We start from the raw sequence: 16980 nt of genomic DNA, 5'->3' as shown, positions 1-16980 counted from the left end.
GGCAATGCCCGCCCTGATTCCCATAAGCGATGAGTGGCGGATCTAAGAGCAATCAGTGTTCTTCAGGCTGCAAAGGAAGCCGCACCTCGCGATGATGATGCCGAAAAGATCTAGTTGTGTATCTAAATAGTAGGGGTATAGCAGACGGCCTCTGCCCAGAATACGCCATTACATACAGGGCTGTAAAATAACAGTAGTTGGATATAAAATAACGCGAACCAACATTCGCTCAACTTTGCGGCACATACCCATCCATCTATTATGAGCACCCAATTCAGAGGCACGCATACACACTACACTACTTCTCCAGCCCCAGCGTGCTTTCTCGCAAGTCAGCCAACTCTGTGGACACGTGAAATCCAAGTAATAAATTCCGTTCATATCATCCCAATTCATTCATAATGTATCTCCTATATCCTACGCCCCAGCTCTATGAATTGCACTCCCCCCCCCCCCCAAAAAAAAAGCAACTCCGTCTCCCTGGCCTTACTTCTGCTTCGCCAGCCACTCTTCATGCAGCTTCTTTTGCTTCTCCCATTCCTTCATTAATTTCTTCTTCTTCGACTTGGGAATCTCCTCGCCCTTGGCATCCTTAGTCGGGAGACCCTCAGCATCCCACTCCGCGTACTCTGCAGTCTTGAACATCTCCAGATGGCTCAGCTTTGCCTTCTCCTCTAGTAGTCGTGCCTTCTCAGCCGCCTCGGCCTCGCGCTTGGCCTTGGCAGCAGCCTTAGCCGCGGCTATCTCCTCACGCTCTTCGCGTGCCGCTACTAGCGCCTTGTCAACTGGTCGAACCATGGCCTTAAGCGGCGCGTCACGGTCCTCGAGGTAGATTCCCAAGTTCCACAGGTGGGTATCACGCAGCTGGTCACACAGCATCAGCAAGTCCTTGGCTGCGGCTTTCTCGGCTGCTAGCTTCTTGACGTCAGTCTTGAACTGCTCGAGCACGCCTTCGTACTTCTTCTCTTCAGCCCCTGAGGCTGGCGGTGCGTTGACGGCATCGACAAGTCTAGCAATAGATCCGTGGTCCAGAGTACCAGATCGGGCCTGTTGCCGGACTTCGTCGCGCAGCTCAGCAGTAGGGTAGATGAACGACCGGGCCTCGTTAGGGATGTCAATCCCGGACCATCCCACCCGCTTATGATCGCTCAGGTCGTTCTTGGAATCAAGACCAAAAATGGTTACAATACGTGTAATCCAACGGGCAATCTCCTGCGTTGTCTCAGTAGAAGCACACTTCGCAGTGTTAAACTCCGACACCAAATCAGAAATAACGCGCATAGCAACTGGGGTATTGAAAGAATCGCAGAGAGCTGTGTGAAAGTCAGTCTTGGCTTTTTCCAAGTCAGCAAGCAGTTTCTTGTCTGTCTCAGGGCTTCCAATAGCGGCGGCCGCAGCTTCGGTAGTCTTAGGATTTCTCTCAACATCCATAGCCTTGAGGAAAAAATTGTTCAGTTTGTCTTCCCACGAGGTGGTGCTCTTCATAAGCTCTTCAGTAATCTCAATGCCATCTTGCCATGTGCCCATTAGGAAGCAGATACGGAGAGACCGTTGTGTCCATTCTTCCCGAGCCAGAGCTTCGCGGATAGTAGTAAAGTTCTTCAGACTCTTGCTCATTTTCATGCCCTGAATGCTCAGGTGCCCAGTGTGCAAAAAGTAGTTGGTCCATTGCACATTAGGATGTTCTGAAGTCCAGTAGGCGGTTGACTGCGCCAGCTCGTTGTCGTGATGGGGGAAACGCAGATCAACACCACCAGAGTGGAAGTCCATGGCCTCTCCCAAAACCTCAGAAGCCATCACTGAGCACTCAATATGCCAACCAGGACGACCAAGTCCCCACGGGCTTTTCCACGAAGGCTCACCTGCCTTGCTACTCTTCCATAGCGCAAAATCGCATTCATTGCGCTTGACAGTAGTAGCCTTGCTAGATAGAGCACCCTCACCGTCGGCAAGCAAACTCTTATCATTCCTATTCCAGGGCTCTAGGCAAGCGTAGTGGTGGCCGTCTTTTTCAAAGGCGGCAATATCAAAATAGACCGATCCATCTTCAGTGGCGTAGCCGTAGCCATTCTTGACAATGCGCTCAATGAAGGATACAATTTGGGGGACGTACTCGCTCACGCGGGTAAGAACATCGGGGTAGAGGACGTTAAGCGCAGCCATATCCTCAAAGAAGCGAGTTTCGAACTTTTGCGTCAGCTTGGTAAAAATAGAGTGGTCGTTGGCATCGATTCCAGCACCATGTAGCGAGTCAAGGTACGGCAGGAGCACATTGTCGGCCTTGTCGTAGAAGGTGGCGGGATCCAGAGAAGAAGCGGAGGCTTCACGTAAAGCCTCGGCAGCCGTTGCAACAGTCTTGATATGCATCTTGAGCTTAGCCTCCTTGTCACCAGCACTTTCGGTGTCAGAGTCAAGAGCAAGGCCATCAAGCACGCGCTTGTAGGCGGCCGCAGCCTGGGCATCGTAAGTTCCTGGAGTAACGTCGGCAGGAAGAAGAGGCAAGTTCTTCAGGATGTATTTTTCGAAAGCAGTCTTGGTAGTAGTTTTAACAAACTCGTCAATGGTGGGATGCTCGGTCTTCATGTTATCAAGGAGGTATTGCTGACGTCCACGGAGAATAATTTTCTAAGATAATTGGTAATAGGATTAGCGAAGAGTCAGACAGTACAGTACGCTGATGTTGTGGAAGCGATGGGAAACCAACATCGTCAACATCTGTAATGTTCATAACGAACTGAACATTGAAATTAAAGTAGTCTTTCATGATGCGACGGATAATGTCGGTAGAGACATAGTTGCGCGCGTGGCCCACTATATGTAGTCAAGCATTATGTAGAGTGTCAGCAGGAGTGTATGTGATACCGAAACAAGACGATTGGGGTTGAAAAGGAGATCCAGAGAGTAGTAGCAAGGTGCCATACAGTGAGCATCATCATAGACAGTAGGACCACAGGTGTACCATGACACCTTTTTGCCTGCACTGTCCAACGGCACAAAGTCCTCCTTCTTGCGAGTAAGACTGTTGAGAACCTTCAAATCGGGAATCTTGATGCCGGCAGCCAGCGGCTTAGGAGGTGTCCATGGCGGCTGTTGGCGCCCAGCGGAAGTGGAAGCCATTCTAGTGAAGAGTAAAGACGATGATGCAGCAATGGGCAACGCGAAAAGAGAGGGGGGAGGAGAGAGATCCGCAAGGCTACAATGACGCAAGCGTGCGTGAAATCGTGCTGTGAACGGGGGTTTCGTGATACTAGTGGGAGTAGTGATGGTCCGGTGCAGATAAATCGGTTTGGCTATGCTGAAGCGCATCTGCATAGTAAATTAAAGAGCACGGTAAGGAATTAAAAGCTTTGTTCTGAGTCACCTAAGCCCAGGGGGGAAAGACGCCATACATTTAGGCCTTAAGAGGAGAGCTTCAGTGGGAAAACAGAAAAAGGAAGGCGGGAGAAAAAAACAGAAAAAATAGAAACGGAGCTGCTTGCTGTTCCTAAAGAGGAGACTCTCTTTTCCTGCACAGCTGTAGTGTAGGTAGTTACTGCTCCAGTACTGAAGTTGGATGCTAAAGCGGGGCGCAATTCGCTTTTGTGCCCCTCCATATGACGCGGAGCAGGAAACGGCAGTTAATTAGGGTTTACAACTTGGACATCTAACATGGAAACGCATGGAAGCTTGGTTGCTTTGTTAGGCCTTGCCCCACTTGACAACCGCTGCAGATAACTTCACAGGGGGACTCTCTTGGCGACTGTGCTTGATGACAATGTTATAGTGATTGGAAGCCTAAATCTCTCTGGCTCTACAATACGCTACCTACTCCCTATCTCGAGCCACTCTATTTTCCCGTTTCACGCCCACAGCTCCGCTACAACCCTTCCATCTCCAGATCAGCTTACCACAAAGCCCACCATGTCTTCCGCCCTAATCGACGCCGACGACGTCATGGAGCCGACCCTGCAGTCCATCATGGACCAGCGGTCGCTGCGCTGGATCTTTGTTGGAGGAAAGGGTGGTGTCGGCAAGACCACCACGTCATGCTCGCTAGCCATCCAGCTGGCTAAAGTGCGCCGCTCCGTGCTCCTCATCTCCACCGACCCCGCGCACAACCTGTCCGATGCCTTCAACCAAAAGTTCGGCAAGGAAGCACGCCTCATTGATGGCTTCACTAACCTGAGCGCCATGGAGATTGACCCCAACGGTAGCATGCAGGAGCTTCTGGCAGGCCAGGGCGAGGAGGGTGATGCAGGTGGCATGGGTGGAATGGTGCAGGACCTAGCTTACGCTGTATGCCACGACAATATTCTCTCCCCTTGTGCATATGCGTGTATTTTCTTCCCACTAACTACTTGTCTTTGTCCTATAGATTCCGGGTATCGATGAAGCCATGTCCTTTGCCGAGGTCCTAAAGCAAGTCAAGTCCCTCTCTTACGAAACCATCGTCTTTGATACTGCACCCACCGGCCATACGCTGCGCTTCCTACAATTCCCTTCTGTTCTCGAAAAGGCCCTCGCCAAGATTTCGCAACTGTCATCGCAGTATGGCCCGCTACTGAATGGCTTCCTGGGCGCTGGCGGCCAGTTGCCCAATGGCCAGACACTAACCGAGATGACGGAGAAGCTCGAGTCACTACGCACGACTATCAGCGAGGTCAACAGCCAGTTCAAGGATGAGAACCTGACTACATTTGTGTGCGTGTGCATCGCCGAGTTTCTCTCACTCTACGAAACAGAGCGCATGATTCAGGAGCTGACGGGCTACAACATCGACACGCACTGCATTGTTGTCAACCAGCTGCTGTTCCCCAAGAAGGGCAGCGACTGTGATCAGTGCACCGCCCGCAGACGCATGCAGAAGAAATACCTAGGTGAGATCAAGGAGCTGTATGAGGACTTCAACGTTGTCAAGATGCCGCTTCTGGTCGAAGAGGTGCGCGGCAAAGAGAGGCTGGAGAAATTTAGTGAAATGCTGGTACACCCGTTCGTTCCGCCCGAGGGGGACGAGTGAAGGAAGGGAGAGGGGCGAAGCAGTCCAACCAAAGATAAAGATAAAGCAACCCACGGAGATAAGCGCACATAATATAGAACAAGAAACCTACAAGCATTCACGATAAAAAAGAAAGTTTCTATAGATGTACCAGATAGAACACGTGAATTGAGAGAAAAGTTGTGCATAAATATCTATATCCCAGATCCAAATACGCCTAAGAAAAAAAAAAACCACCAACCTAACAAAAACAAAAGGTTTCAGATGTCGACTCCGGCACGCCGTCAAAGGGAGAAGTCGAGAGACGAATGCAATGGTAGAAGAAAGAAAAGTAGCGAAGAAAATAAAAAGGAAAATGAAACGGCAGAAAATGACGTAATAAGCTTTGAGCCTGTCAACAAGCACATATCGGTGTTGTCCGTGTATCGGCGAAGCTGGCGAGAATTATTAAAAAATAAGCTGGCAATGCTGAGTATGATGATTTTTTTTTGGTGTTCTCAATCGCAGATGTTTGAAGAGAAGCAATATGAAGGGAAAAGAAAGAGAAGCAAGCGGGTTGATGTTGTTATACACGTCGAAAACAGCCCGATAACCAGGCTACATACGACCAAGGCACTAGAAAGAAGGGAAGACAAGACACGAAACGAAGTCTTGCCTCTGACATCCATCTTGTCCTATAGCTCGCGATAGTCGCTTGGGCGTACTCGTCGCCCACGGTTCTGGTGGCGATTGGGGTTCAGCGGTTTGCGGAAATACGCATCCTCATCGGGCTGCATGCCGCCCATGCCGGCTGCAGCCTGTATGTTTCCCATGCCCATTCCCATTCCCATGCCCATGCCGCCCATGTTCATCCCCATATTGGGAGCGTTGGGACCGACATTGAAGCCATTGGCATTAGGGCCGCCAGCCCAGTTGTTCTGGCCGCCTCCACGGGAATTGTTAAAGTTGTTGAATCCTCGATTGTTAGCATTCCAGTTGTTCTGGTTGACACCATTTCGACCGGCATTAAAGCCATTGTTGAAATTGCCATGTGGGCCTCCCATGTTTCCCATGTTGCCCATGTTGTTCATGTTGCCCATGTTGTTCATGTTGCCCATGTTGCCCATGTTGCCCATACTGCCACCGTCCATATTACCCATTCCCATGGGCCCGCCCATCGAGCCCATGCCCATGTTCATGCCCATCATGCCCATCATATTCGGTCCCATAGGAGGCATGTTCATGGCTCCCGGACCCATCATGTTAGGCATGTTCATCATAAATGGCATCATAGGCATGCTCGGCATGTTCGGCATATTCGGCATGCCCATTGGAAACATGTTGTTCATTGCCTGGCGCTGTTGTTGCATCTGCATAGCCCGCGGGGCCTTAGGGATACGTGGGTTTTCCTGCAGTTCATCAACAGGGCGCTTGCGTTTCTGAGAGTCATTAGAACCTGTTGAGCCAGGGCCCTTGGGCGCTACAACAGTTGTGGAAATAGTAGTGGCGTTAGAAGAGCTAGTAGTGTCTGTAGCAGTGCTTGTGCTAGCAGTTGTAGGTGACTCTTCAGAAATGCCATTAGCTGGCTCTGGTGATGGGGCCTTGACACTGCCATTGGCACTACTGTTGCCATTATCTTCAGGCTGGGGTGTACCCTGAGCCGAGCTTGATACATCCGTAGCTCCTACGTCTTGGGACTTTTCAGATTTGGCCGACTCAATGGTAGTACCAATGACGCCAGCCGTGATAGAAGCATTAGAGGGAGATTCGGGTGCAGCTGAAGGCGCACGTGTAGCACGAGTTTCGACATACTCTTTAATCTTGGCCACCATATCCTCATCGGGCTTTAGATCATCAATCAAAACATTGTCTGCATGACAAGCAGGGCAAACAAAGTCGCTGAACATCAGAGCATTCGTGATACAGTCATTACAGAATGTCTTGCCGCAGCAAGGAGTCTTGGTAGGCTCAACAAACATCTTTTTGTCGATGGAACACTCCAGTCCCCGCTCTTGAAGATCCTTGTTCCCCGACGTCTCCAACTTCGATGCCTCTGCCGATGTCTTGGCCTTAGCCTGGAAGCGCTCCCACGAGGCCTTGTCTGGCCGGGCAATAACATAATCTCCATCAGCGTTCACCATTACACCTGCCGGCCGTTTCCCTTCCTCATCATCACCCGACTTGGCCAGAGCAACTGATTTGTCTACGGTAGTTAAAAATGACCGCGGAATACCAGTGGTGCGCTTGACACGGGGCCGATTGTCAAACTCAGGGTCATCGTTGGTAGGACATTGCTGAATCCAGTGACCCTTTTCGCTACAGCGATAGCACACGTAGCCGTTAGGAGGCTCATGATCAGGGACATTAGCGACACGCTTGTTTGTGGGTTTCACATAAACTGGTTGTTGGCTATGTGAGAAAACGAGTTAGCACACAAGAAACTTGATAGGATGGGGGGGGGAGGCAAAAACAAAAGAACATACTGTGCCATCTCTTCCTTTTGAACAGTCCATTGGGCTGATTGAGCAGCAAACATGGCTTTCATCTTCTCCTCTTCCGTCATGTTTTCATTGATTTCCATGACAAGCGCGGGGGCCGGGCCGGCTGAGGGCTTTACTGGTGCGCCAGGCTTCTGAGCATCTTTTCTGAAGCGGGCATTAATGGGCATCTTGCCCGAGATGTAGCGGGCCGCACGACCAGCTCCAGGGCGGATTGGGGGCAAGCGCCGTGCCACAACAGTGGTAGAACGGGGGATTATAGTAGTATCATCGTCATATTCTAGACGAAATAAGTTAGCGGAAGTTAGCTTTTATGATATGTTTGCTTGAAAATAGAGCATCTCAGCTTACCTTCAGCATTGTCATCAGTGTATATGGCAAGATCAAAGTCAGTACCATCTCCAAGGCCGCTCTTAGTGATGATTTCACGCTTGAGTTCAAATACGCTGATGCCAGTCCCATCAAACTCGACTCGAGTGGGCTCCTTTTGCGACTTGAACTTGAAGAAGACGGAGGAAGACATTGTGGAAGGCGAATATGAGGGTGAGGGCAAGCGATTGAGTTTTAAGAGTATGAGCGAGTGTGTGCAAGTGAGTTTTAGCCTAGACTATATCACCTATCTAAACACGAACTCAGTAAAAGGGAGGGGGGGAAATAGCCTATACCTATACAAAGGTTGGAAGGTGAATATCAAAGTGAACAGGGGGATGTCGGTTAGGACGGGAGAATAGGGCAATGATTCCGGAGACAATGGAAAGAGACACCGTTAAACCGTTAGCAAGACCAAATAGTCTAACTGGAAGAAATATAATGAATGCTCGTAGATTTCTTTTTTTTTTTTTGCACTTTCGTTTTTTTTTTGAAGAAAAGAAAGCAGAAGCGATAATAATCCAAGTTGATCCCGTGGGTATTGATTGGTTTGGTTGCCCTGCCAGAAGATGCCAGAAGAAGCTCACAAAAACCACAAAGACCACCAAGATTCAGAGAAAAATACCAGCAGCTCTTGCGCGTGTTCACCTAGTGACCTGAAAGCAGCAGCAGACCAGCAGCAGCCCTCCCCAGGATGACCAACTCCAAGCTCAAATGCCCGTAAGAAAAATAGATCCTCCTCCAATACGACAAACTGCAGAATGGTTATTCAGGTGAGAAAAAACGATGATAATATGGGTGTATTGTGTATGCGGGAAAGCAACAGAATGAGATGGAAAGATACTAGAATTCGCAGGAATACTGTTAAAGCCACACAAAAAAAATATTGGTGGCAGCAGAAGAGAAAAGGAAAAAAAAGAAGAGAACGTGACACGTAAACTATCGCCAAGTCGCAGATTACAATAGGAAAATAAAAAGAGAAATGGCGTGTGCGCAACAAGGACAATAGGGGGAAGGGGAAGAGAAGGGCACAACGAGAAAATCAGCGCCGCCACGGGCAAAAATAAAGGGAAAAAATCGCGAGATCTCGATAATCCGATTATGATAATTGTCGTCGATTATTGATGGGGATTGTGATGAGTCGTCGATGTCGATCGTCGTCTTTGTCGTCGGTCTAGAGCGTCAATTCAATTTAGAGAAGGACTAGAGATGAAGGAGGAAAGAAAAAAAGAGACAGATGGGGAAGCACAATCATAAACTTAAGGCTTGGGTCCCGTCAAGATTATAAATGACTAATCAAACTGGATTTTTTTGTCGCGTCCCAACTTTGCGTGTAGTCACGTGATGTAGACTAGCTTCCGCTAACCCTTAACAGCATGATGAAACCATAAGAAACATGAGAAATTACTTGCACGAGAACGTCAGGTCATGTCATTTCGACTGTAGTTGCCATTATTGCTTGTGTCATTAGGCCAAGCTAATAAGTTAAGTTGATATGGGTTTATCGCATTAAATTTTTATTGAACATAGTGTAAACAAAATAAATTAATTATCCTTTCCCCCACGCTGCTGTTGGAGTCACAACGCTTCTGTAGACAAACACTCAAGCTCGGAGGGGCCCTTTGTAGGCAGGTGCAGACAAGGTAAAACTGGAGCTTTCGTTTGTTTGTCTTGAAGTTGGATGTGGGAAAAATGAAAAAGCAAGCAAAGAATTTGAATTTTTTCCTTTTTGACTGAAAAGGGAAAGCGTTATCTGATTCTGGATTTCCTACTCTTCTATTCGCTGGTTTTGGCTTCCGTAACTGCTGATTTTCATTTTCCATTTCCATTCACACACAACGAGAGTGACGCTAGCGGCAGGTTAGTAGCCAAGCATGGGTAATAATGGCAATAGGGCTACCGCCTAAAGTGGACTATGAAAAGAAGTTTGCGTTAGAGACTTCCCTGTTTGGGATTTGCTTCTTTTTGTTCTTTTTGTTCTTTTTTTTTCTTTTTTTTTATGTTGGTGAGAGGTTATTAGCGGCATTATAGCTCACCCACATCTACTAGTGCTGTAAAATTAGGGTCCATAGTGTACCTACAACACCTTTATAGCATCTCCTACAGCACATTCTATTACAGCATTACCCCCCCCCCCCCCAATTCGGCATAGCAAGATGCCCCGCACCATCCTTCTTTCCAAGTGCCCGCGGCTGAGTACCTTGAACAGCTGCACCAAAAGGCCCCGTCACTATATATCCTCTGGGTCCCGCGCGCTTTCCTCGCTCTCACTTCCCTCAGTTTTCCGTCCCTGTGGTTTTCCATCACATCTTTTGTCCTCTTTGGATTCTTCTGCCTGCCTTCCCTCCCATCAGCTATCACCATTGTCGTTTCCCGCTGCTTCAACAACATCGTCTCTCATTTTCGCCCGTTCATATCTTACTGATTCCATTCGCTCCCACCAAGCCCGCAAACTTAAAATGGCTCCCCAGCTGGATGGCTTCTTCAAGCAAGTCGACGATTCGACTGACCACTTTATCGAGCGTCTGCGTAAGGCAGTGGCCATCCCCTCGATTTCTGCCGAAGAGGCTCGCCGCCCCGATGTCGTTCGTATGGGCCAGTTCCTTGCTGATGAGCTCAAGGCTCTTGGTGTTACTGTTGAGCTCCGCGAACTTGGCGAGCAGCCCGGAAAGCCCGGCCTGCAGCTTCCCCCCTGTGTTCTGGGCCGATATGGCAACGACAAGAACAAGCGCACTATCCTAGTATACGGCCATTACGATGTCCAGCCCGCCGAGATGAGCGATGGCTGGGCTACTGAGCCTTTTGAGCTGACAGTCGATGAAAAGGGCCGCATGTTTGGCCGTGGGTCGACCGATGACAAGGGACCAGTGCTCGGCTGGCTCAACGCCATTGAAGCTCACCAGAAGGCCGGTATCGAGTTCCCCGTCAATCTGCTCATGTGCTTTGAGGGCATGGAGGAATACGGCTCCGAGGGTCTGGATGACTTGATCAACGCCGAGGCCAAAAAGTGGTTTGCTGATGCTGATGCCGTTTGCATTTCTGACAACTACTGGCTGGGTACTAAGAAGCCTTGTTTGACGTACGGTCTGCGTGGCTGCAACTACTACTCGATTGAAGTGTCTGGCCCTGGCGCTGACTTGCACAGTGGTGTGTTTGGCGGCACTGCCCAGGAACCCATGACGGACCTTACTAAGATTATGGGGGAACTGGCTAGCAATGATGGCAAGATTAAGATTCCTGGCATCATGGAGCAAGTTGCTCCCGTCACCCCGGAGGAAGAGTCTTTGTATGATAGCATTTCCTTCACCATGGATAACATATATGAGTCTCTGGGCAGCGAAACCACTATCCATAATGACAAGAAGTCGACTCTCATGGCCCGCTGGAGATATCCATCGGTGTCTTTGCATGGTATTGAGGGTGCGTTCTCGGCACCTGGTGCCAAGACTGTCATCCCTGCCAAGGTCATTGGCAAATTCTCAATCCGCACAGTCCCCAACATGGAGATTGACAAGACCAACGAGCTGGTGTGCAAATTTGTGGAGGAGCGCTTCGCCGCACTCAAGAGCAAGAACACGCTCAAAGTGTACCCCCAGCACTGCGGTAACTGGTGGGTTGCTTCTCCCAAGCACTGGAACTTTTCGGCTGCGGCCAAGGCTGTTGAGCGTGTGTGGGGTGTTGAGCCTGACTTTACCCGTGAGGGTGGCAGGTAAGTTGATTAGAGCACTGCGACTGCAACTGATTTGGTGCTTGATATTATTGATATATGCCGGAACACTAACTTTTATTCTTTTTAGTATCCCTGTGACCCTGACTTTTGAGCAGGCCACTGGCAAGAACGTTCTCCTGCTTCCCATGGGAAGCTCGACCGACGGTGCACACTCGATCAATGAGAAGCTCGACAAGCGCAACTATATTGAGGGCATCAAGCTTCTTGGAGCTTACCTGCACTACGTCGCTGAGGAGCCGCTGGTTTAAGTCGAGTTGCCTGTATCGAGGAGGTAGTTTGGAAGCGTCGTTTTGTGTCATTGTTGTGTCAAGTATGGATAAGAAAGTATGTAATATTATGTGTAAAAAGGACATAAAAAGGCGGGGAAAAGACTGCGTATAGGTGCATGCTCAACCCCTCCTGTGCTAGATAACAAATTCAACGCCGTACTTGAACAAAAAAGAACCAGCAGCAAAGCCATTCATAGGAAGAATGGGCAAGTCTACACTAGCCGGGGCACCGGATTACATGCGAGGACCTCATGTGGGTCTGCAATGGACCCTGAGACATGGAACTCGTCATCTGAGCGAGTCAATTCCCATGGTGAATATACATAGGTGCGACCCTCTTCCAGACAATACTTACCAATTTTGTACTGAGCCTCGTCCGAGACAGCATCCAGATAGTACCAGCCAACATAGCGTTTGCATCCTAGACAGTTGACGTTTGCGATTTTGTGCCATCCCGTCGTCAAATCGCGTGTTTCCACCTGTCCCTCCATCAAGTTGTCCAGCTTTACGGCAGCACCCACTCCGGCCTGGCTGGGCGGTGCTACTAGCATGCACCGCCCGTGACGTCCATGAAAGCCCCAGCTGACAATTAGCTGCTGGGGGGGCTAGATCGGTATGGCAGGCGTTGCAGCGGACGACATCGGGTGCCACGCGGCGTACTGTATCTAGATGTGGCGCCGGAGCGGACGGTAGGTCTGGGTGGGCGTAGGGATTGGCCGTGGGGAGGGATTCGTTGGCGGTGTGGGCTGTAGTCGGAAGGGCTGGGGCGGTGGTAGTGGCTGTCGGGGAACAGCTGCGGCGGGATTCATAGGACACAAGCCCGCGTAGGAGTAGCGATGCAGACGGATTGGGCACAAAGCGTTTGGGCTCTCGCAAGCGATTGCGGGTGGTGGGGCTTTTTTTGGGCTTCCTGAACTGCATTTTTAAGCAAGAACCAAGAAAAATGTGGGGAAGGGGAGGGGGGGCCTATTGGAGGATGAGAGAATAGAGAAGAACAAGAAAGAAGGTGGGGGAAACAGATGCTAGGACAGCTGCGTTGCTGTTTTGGGGTTGTTGGGATGGGGGTGCAGGAGGAAACGGTTGCAGTCAGGACAGCAGGTAAAACAGATGGCCGTCAGTGGTATGTGCGAGCAGCCGGCGTGCAAGTGTAGAAGCGGTGGAACATGTGAGAGTAGCGGTGACTTGGATGGGCGGCTGGCTGGGTAGCTTGTCGGGCAGGGGAGAGAAGGGAATTATTGGGAAAAATGCAAGCGTGGAGATAGGGGAATGTAAATAGGGCAGAGTAAGAAAGGAGAATGGAGCCAAGGCTATAAAAGACATTGAACTACGGGCTACAGTAATTGTGCTTGGTTGCAAAGGCAGATTATAGTAGTCTAAGACAGATAAAAACGCTGGGTGTGTCTCTTGTTATCTTTGGAAGGCTGCGGCTTTGGGCTTAGTGAGCCCCTATAACGGAATAGGCACTAGCAATAGCACTAGTAACAGCAAACAGACAAGCTGGAAGGCCTGAAGAGAGACAGGTGCACTGGACAGACGAATCAGTCAGAGGGCAAAAGTAAAAGTGGGGACAGAGCAAAGGAGGGAGTAGGAGAAACGCTAATTGATGTTTTATTACCAAGGTAAGGCAAGGAGTCCGTGGTGGGAAAGCAGGTTAGCCCAACACTGCGCTGCGAGGAGGGCAAAGTGGCAGGTAAGATAAGATGCCTGGCTGCTGGAGGGCAAAGTGGCAGGTAAGATAAGATGCTTGGCTGCTGGATGGCAATGGTCTGTCTGCACTAAAGCTTTGTCCTGTTCGAGTGCTGTCTATGCACGATAGGGCCTCGTTAGTTTTCCTGTCAAGGGGTAGGTCTCACAGCATTGAAGGAATCAGTAGACGGCTAGATATAAGCAGCCGGCAAGAGGCGTGAAGATGAGCCGTGGGCCGTGTGGCACCATTTGATGCCCAATTGGCGTGTGCAGATGTGTGGCAACGGAGGAGATCACAAGCCGTCAGAGCTTACAGGGCAAGAGGGCCACTGCTCTTTCAGAAGGGATGGATGGATGGCCCTCTTCCCTTTTTAGTGGCCAGGCTCTCCTTGTAGTGGCTGTTTCCACTGCCGTGCCTTTGTTTGACACTGATGTCTGGCGAGCGGGTTTCTGCTTACATAACCCCTGCTTTCTGCCGGGTTCTTTCCATATTCTTCTGCAGCCCTTGCTGTTTGTTCTTGGCACCTGCTTGCTTGGAGTAGAGCAAAAAAGGATGGAAAAATCTAGATAAGCCAAGAAAATCGCTTCTTATTTTCCTGCGTCTTTTTCTCCCTTTCCTTTTCTACTCGTTCCTTGACTAACAGTAACAAATCACATCAACCCACAACAATCTATCTATCTATCAATACCAACCCACACGTCTACATTCTACATTTTTATCTCAACATTTTCTACACACTTATCAACCCTTCAATACAACATAAAAAATAACCCTGACTCATCGCAATTTCTTTTTGTCAGTTCCGCAAAACATCCGGTTCTTCTGACTACACCCAGTTTTCAACTCGCTATCCACCGACTTGTCTCACTTTCTGACAGCCTCTCAGCCTCTTCCGACTTCCTTGCTCCCCGAAAAGCGCTAAAGAAGCAACCCTCTAAATCACCCTCAACAAGTACCCGCTTTCACGCTGGAACATCAATAGTCATGGCGCAAATGAAAAATTCCAGTATGGCCCGTAATAATAATTACGCTATCAACAACCCAGTTATGAACACCGCCGCTTCTGTTGCCGGTCCCGGTGCGGCTTCCCAGCCTGCCTCTGTCCTGGCCAGCTGCTACATTGTTGACTCTTCCGCCTCCGTGAATGGCCTCCACTACTCTACTACCGGGGTTTCCGGTAAGTCCTCACACGCTTCTTCCCCAGGCTCTCTAGGCTCTCCAGCCAAGACAATCTTCCAATAGGCCACCTTTGCTACTATTCGCCCACTAACCTTTCCATCTCTAGGGCCGAGTGGTATTCCTGAGGTCCCTTCCTCAGGCGTACCTTCACCTCCATCAAGTCCCCCCCTCGCAGCTGTTAAGCCATCGTCGCACCAGATTGCTATTCTGCCCAAGCCTGGCCGTAGTCGTCATGCCAGCACGGGCAGCCGTAGCCGCGATTTGCGAGGGGGGGCTGCACTGACTATCAGGGAAGATTGTGAGAGATTCTTCTGCGAGACAATGGCCGCTGTGTTCCTGGGTGAGAGGAACGCCATCGAGCCTGTCTCCGGCCTGACCAGTGCATCGTCATCATCACCGTCGGCATCCTACCTATTGACTCCGCCCGACGATCTTCCGTTTGGTGGTTCTGGTCCTGCAGCCCGAAACTATCGGCATCGCCATTCGCGCATGGCCAAGCCACCCGTCACGCCCGTCATTGCCTGGGCTGAAATCTGGGACTTCCAGGGTGGTGCCAGCTTCCGGGCCTTTGTTGCTGATAACTGTGGCGTCAAAACCCTGTTTATCTTTTTCCACAACAGTGTGGTGCATCTCGACCTGAAACCTGCGTAAGTACAATTTAATGCATTTCCACACCAACCGCCGATACTAACAATACCCATAGTCTCATGGCTATCATGGAGCTTGCCGAAGGTCCCCTGGGCTGCCACGACGTTGTTGCCTTGATTGACAAGTATACCGAATCTGACTCTGCCAAAGCACTGATGCGCAGTCTTCAGTGGGTTGGCTTCGAACTAACTACCCTGGAGCCATGGGCCAACCGCGTGGACGTTACTAGCGATCACTGGCACACTATGTGCATGGAAGTCTAAAGGAAACATGACGAAACACTTAGGCTGGCCGTCCGTCTATCTTCTGTCTACCCACAACGGCCTGGTGCTTTGTTCCTATCCCTTAGCCTCCCTGTTTTTTTTTTCCTTTCTTTTTCTTGTTTGTGCTTTTTCTTTGTGTCATTTTCTTGAGTGAGAGATATGTGCATCATGGGCGATAGTGCATCCCGACCTATGATTTTGACTTTTGTCGTTGTCATATGCCTTGTGTGTTTTTGTTGTGTTCTTGATTTGTATTTTCCCTTTCTTCATCTTTGATTCCATTCTTTCTTTCTTGCCCTGGTTGTACATGTATACTATTGACTATGCTTGCATGCTTCCACTTGTGCCAACTAAATCAGACTGTTGTTAATCGTATTTTGTTCCCTTTTCTGCTCAGTATCCTAGTATGTAGCTATTCTTGCAGATCGCCTCCAAACTGGCCAAACATTCGTGATAGGCAACTGTGCATCTCCAAAGACTGCTTAGGAGTACCTCCTGTTGCTTTAAACCCCCTTAACATACTCACCCCCCCAATTAGACACTATACTCAGAGCCCTCACGCTGAGCATCCAAGCAGTAAGATTTGTGGTCAACCGCGCCCGTGACACGGCCGACAGAACCTGGCCCCCTAGACACGACGCCGGTAGTCTCGTTCCATGGATCCTTCACCAGCGAGGTGCTTCACACTGCTCGCGTGATGGCTGTGGAGCTGATAAGTCTCTCGGAAGCCAGAAAGGGCCCCAAACCAACTGGCTCTGGGTCTGGCCACAGTCACGCCCTTCTGGAGAAAGAAAAGCTCTCGGTCGCGATGAAGACTAGTGGCCTCAGCAGCAAAAGCCAAAAGGCTGCTCTGGGTGCCTGTCCGGGAACTCCTCTCGAACTTTCCCGTCCTAGACAGGCGAGTTCTAGGCTGGCTTTGTGCAGCCTGCTCTTGGAACGGAGGCTTTGGGGCCTCAGGCATGACAACATGTCTCTTGCGGGAAACCAAAGTTCCCCTTCTATTTTCTGCTACCATTTGAGAGGCAAACGTATTTTGGGACTTCCATCTCGGTAGCCGACGCTGTCTTTTATCGAGTGGGTCTTCACAGCAAATACTAACACGGATGCTTTCCTAAAGCTTGGAGAAGGGGCATATTTTTCGACAAATACTTGTCTATAGATAAAGCTTTAAGCACCCATCAGGAAGCCGGCTCATAGAACTGCTTCAATCTTGCAACCCCAATCCCGAAACCGCTAGCCCCACCGAGGGGTTCGCTATGCTTCCCCTTTGTTTTCTAGACCATCAATCTTGATGGCTTTCTTGGACGATTCCAGAGTGCCTCGACATCTAACTGTCTGTATAGCAGGGCCACGTCGTCCATGTGGCCTGACCCACAAAAAGAC

At 49.9% G+C, this 16980-nt stretch overlaps 7 protein-coding genes across 7 annotated transcripts; 3 read left to right on the top strand and 4 right to left on the bottom strand.

Annotated features, from left to right (window-relative positions):
* Nucleotides 1-486: 486 nt before the first annotated feature.
* On the bottom strand, nucleotides 487-3117 carry HOO65_011178 (Cysteine--tRNA ligase; the record flags this gene model as incomplete). Its single annotated transcript, XM_071005442.1, has 3 exons — nucleotides 487-2625; nucleotides 2705-2811; nucleotides 2922-3117. The coding sequence occupies 3 exons, from the start codon at nucleotides 3115-3117 to the stop codon at nucleotides 487-489; spliced, it is 2442 nt and encodes an 813-aa protein (XP_070863000.1).
* Nucleotides 3118-3900: 783 nt separating this feature from the next.
* On the top strand, nucleotides 3901-4996 carry HOO65_011177 (ATPase GET3; the record flags this gene model as incomplete). Its single annotated transcript, XM_071005997.1, has 2 exons — nucleotides 3901-4275; nucleotides 4355-4996. 2 exons carry the CDS (start codon nucleotides 3901-3903, stop codon nucleotides 4994-4996), a joined length of 1017 nt encoding a protein of 338 aa, XP_070862999.1.
* A 653-nt stretch (nucleotides 4997-5649) lies between these two features.
* On the bottom strand, nucleotides 5650-7975 carry HOO65_011176 (putative RING finger protein P8B7.15c; the record flags this gene model as incomplete). The annotated part of the gene is made up of 3 exons (XM_071005510.1): nucleotides 5650-7363; nucleotides 7438-7732; nucleotides 7804-7975. The coding sequence occupies 3 exons, from the start codon at nucleotides 7973-7975 to the stop codon at nucleotides 5650-5652; spliced, it is 2181 nt and encodes a 726-aa protein (XP_070862998.1).
* A 2305-nt stretch (nucleotides 7976-10280) lies between these two features.
* Nucleotides 10281-11799, top strand: HOO65_011175 (Cys-Gly metallodipeptidase dug1; the record flags this gene model as incomplete). Its single annotated transcript, XM_071005778.1, has 2 exons — nucleotides 10281-11530; nucleotides 11619-11799. The coding sequence occupies 2 exons, from the start codon at nucleotides 10281-10283 to the stop codon at nucleotides 11797-11799; spliced, it is 1431 nt and encodes a 476-aa protein (XP_070862997.1).
* Nucleotides 11800-12032: 233 nt separating this feature from the next.
* HOO65_011174 (yippee family protein) lies at nucleotides 12033-12741 on the bottom strand (the record flags this gene model as incomplete). Its single annotated transcript, XM_071006148.1, has 3 exons — nucleotides 12033-12112; nucleotides 12176-12425; nucleotides 12481-12741. The coding sequence occupies 3 exons, from the start codon at nucleotides 12739-12741 to the stop codon at nucleotides 12033-12035; spliced, it is 591 nt and encodes a 196-aa protein (XP_070862996.1).
* Nucleotides 12742-14554: 1813 nt separating this feature from the next.
* Nucleotides 14555-15597, top strand: HOO65_011173 (Ornithine decarboxylase antizyme; the record flags this gene model as incomplete). The annotated part of the gene is made up of 3 exons (XM_071006015.1): nucleotides 14555-14684; nucleotides 14793-15333; nucleotides 15390-15597. 3 exons carry the CDS (start codon nucleotides 14555-14557, stop codon nucleotides 15595-15597), a joined length of 879 nt encoding a protein of 292 aa, XP_070862995.1.
* A 628-nt stretch (nucleotides 15598-16225) lies between these two features.
* Nucleotides 16226-16558, bottom strand: HOO65_011172 (uncharacterized protein; the record flags this gene model as incomplete). The annotated part of the gene is made up of 1 exon (XM_070999899.1): nucleotides 16226-16558. The coding sequence occupies one exon, from the start codon at nucleotides 16556-16558 to the stop codon at nucleotides 16226-16228; it is 333 nt and encodes a 110-aa protein (XP_070862994.1).
* Nucleotides 16559-16980: the final 422 nt, after the last annotated feature.

The sequence above is a fragment of the Ceratocystis lukuohia genome, assembly GCF_044167205.1.
Source record: "Ceratocystis lukuohia strain C4212 chromosome Unknown Supercontig1_pilon, whole genome shotgun sequence".
NCBI classification, from domain to species: Eukaryota; Fungi; Ascomycota; class Sordariomycetes; order Microascales; family Ceratocystidaceae; genus Ceratocystis; species Ceratocystis lukuohia.
The sequence above is the reverse complement of the archived record's forward strand: the minus strand, read 5'-3'. Positions and strand labels throughout refer to the sequence as shown.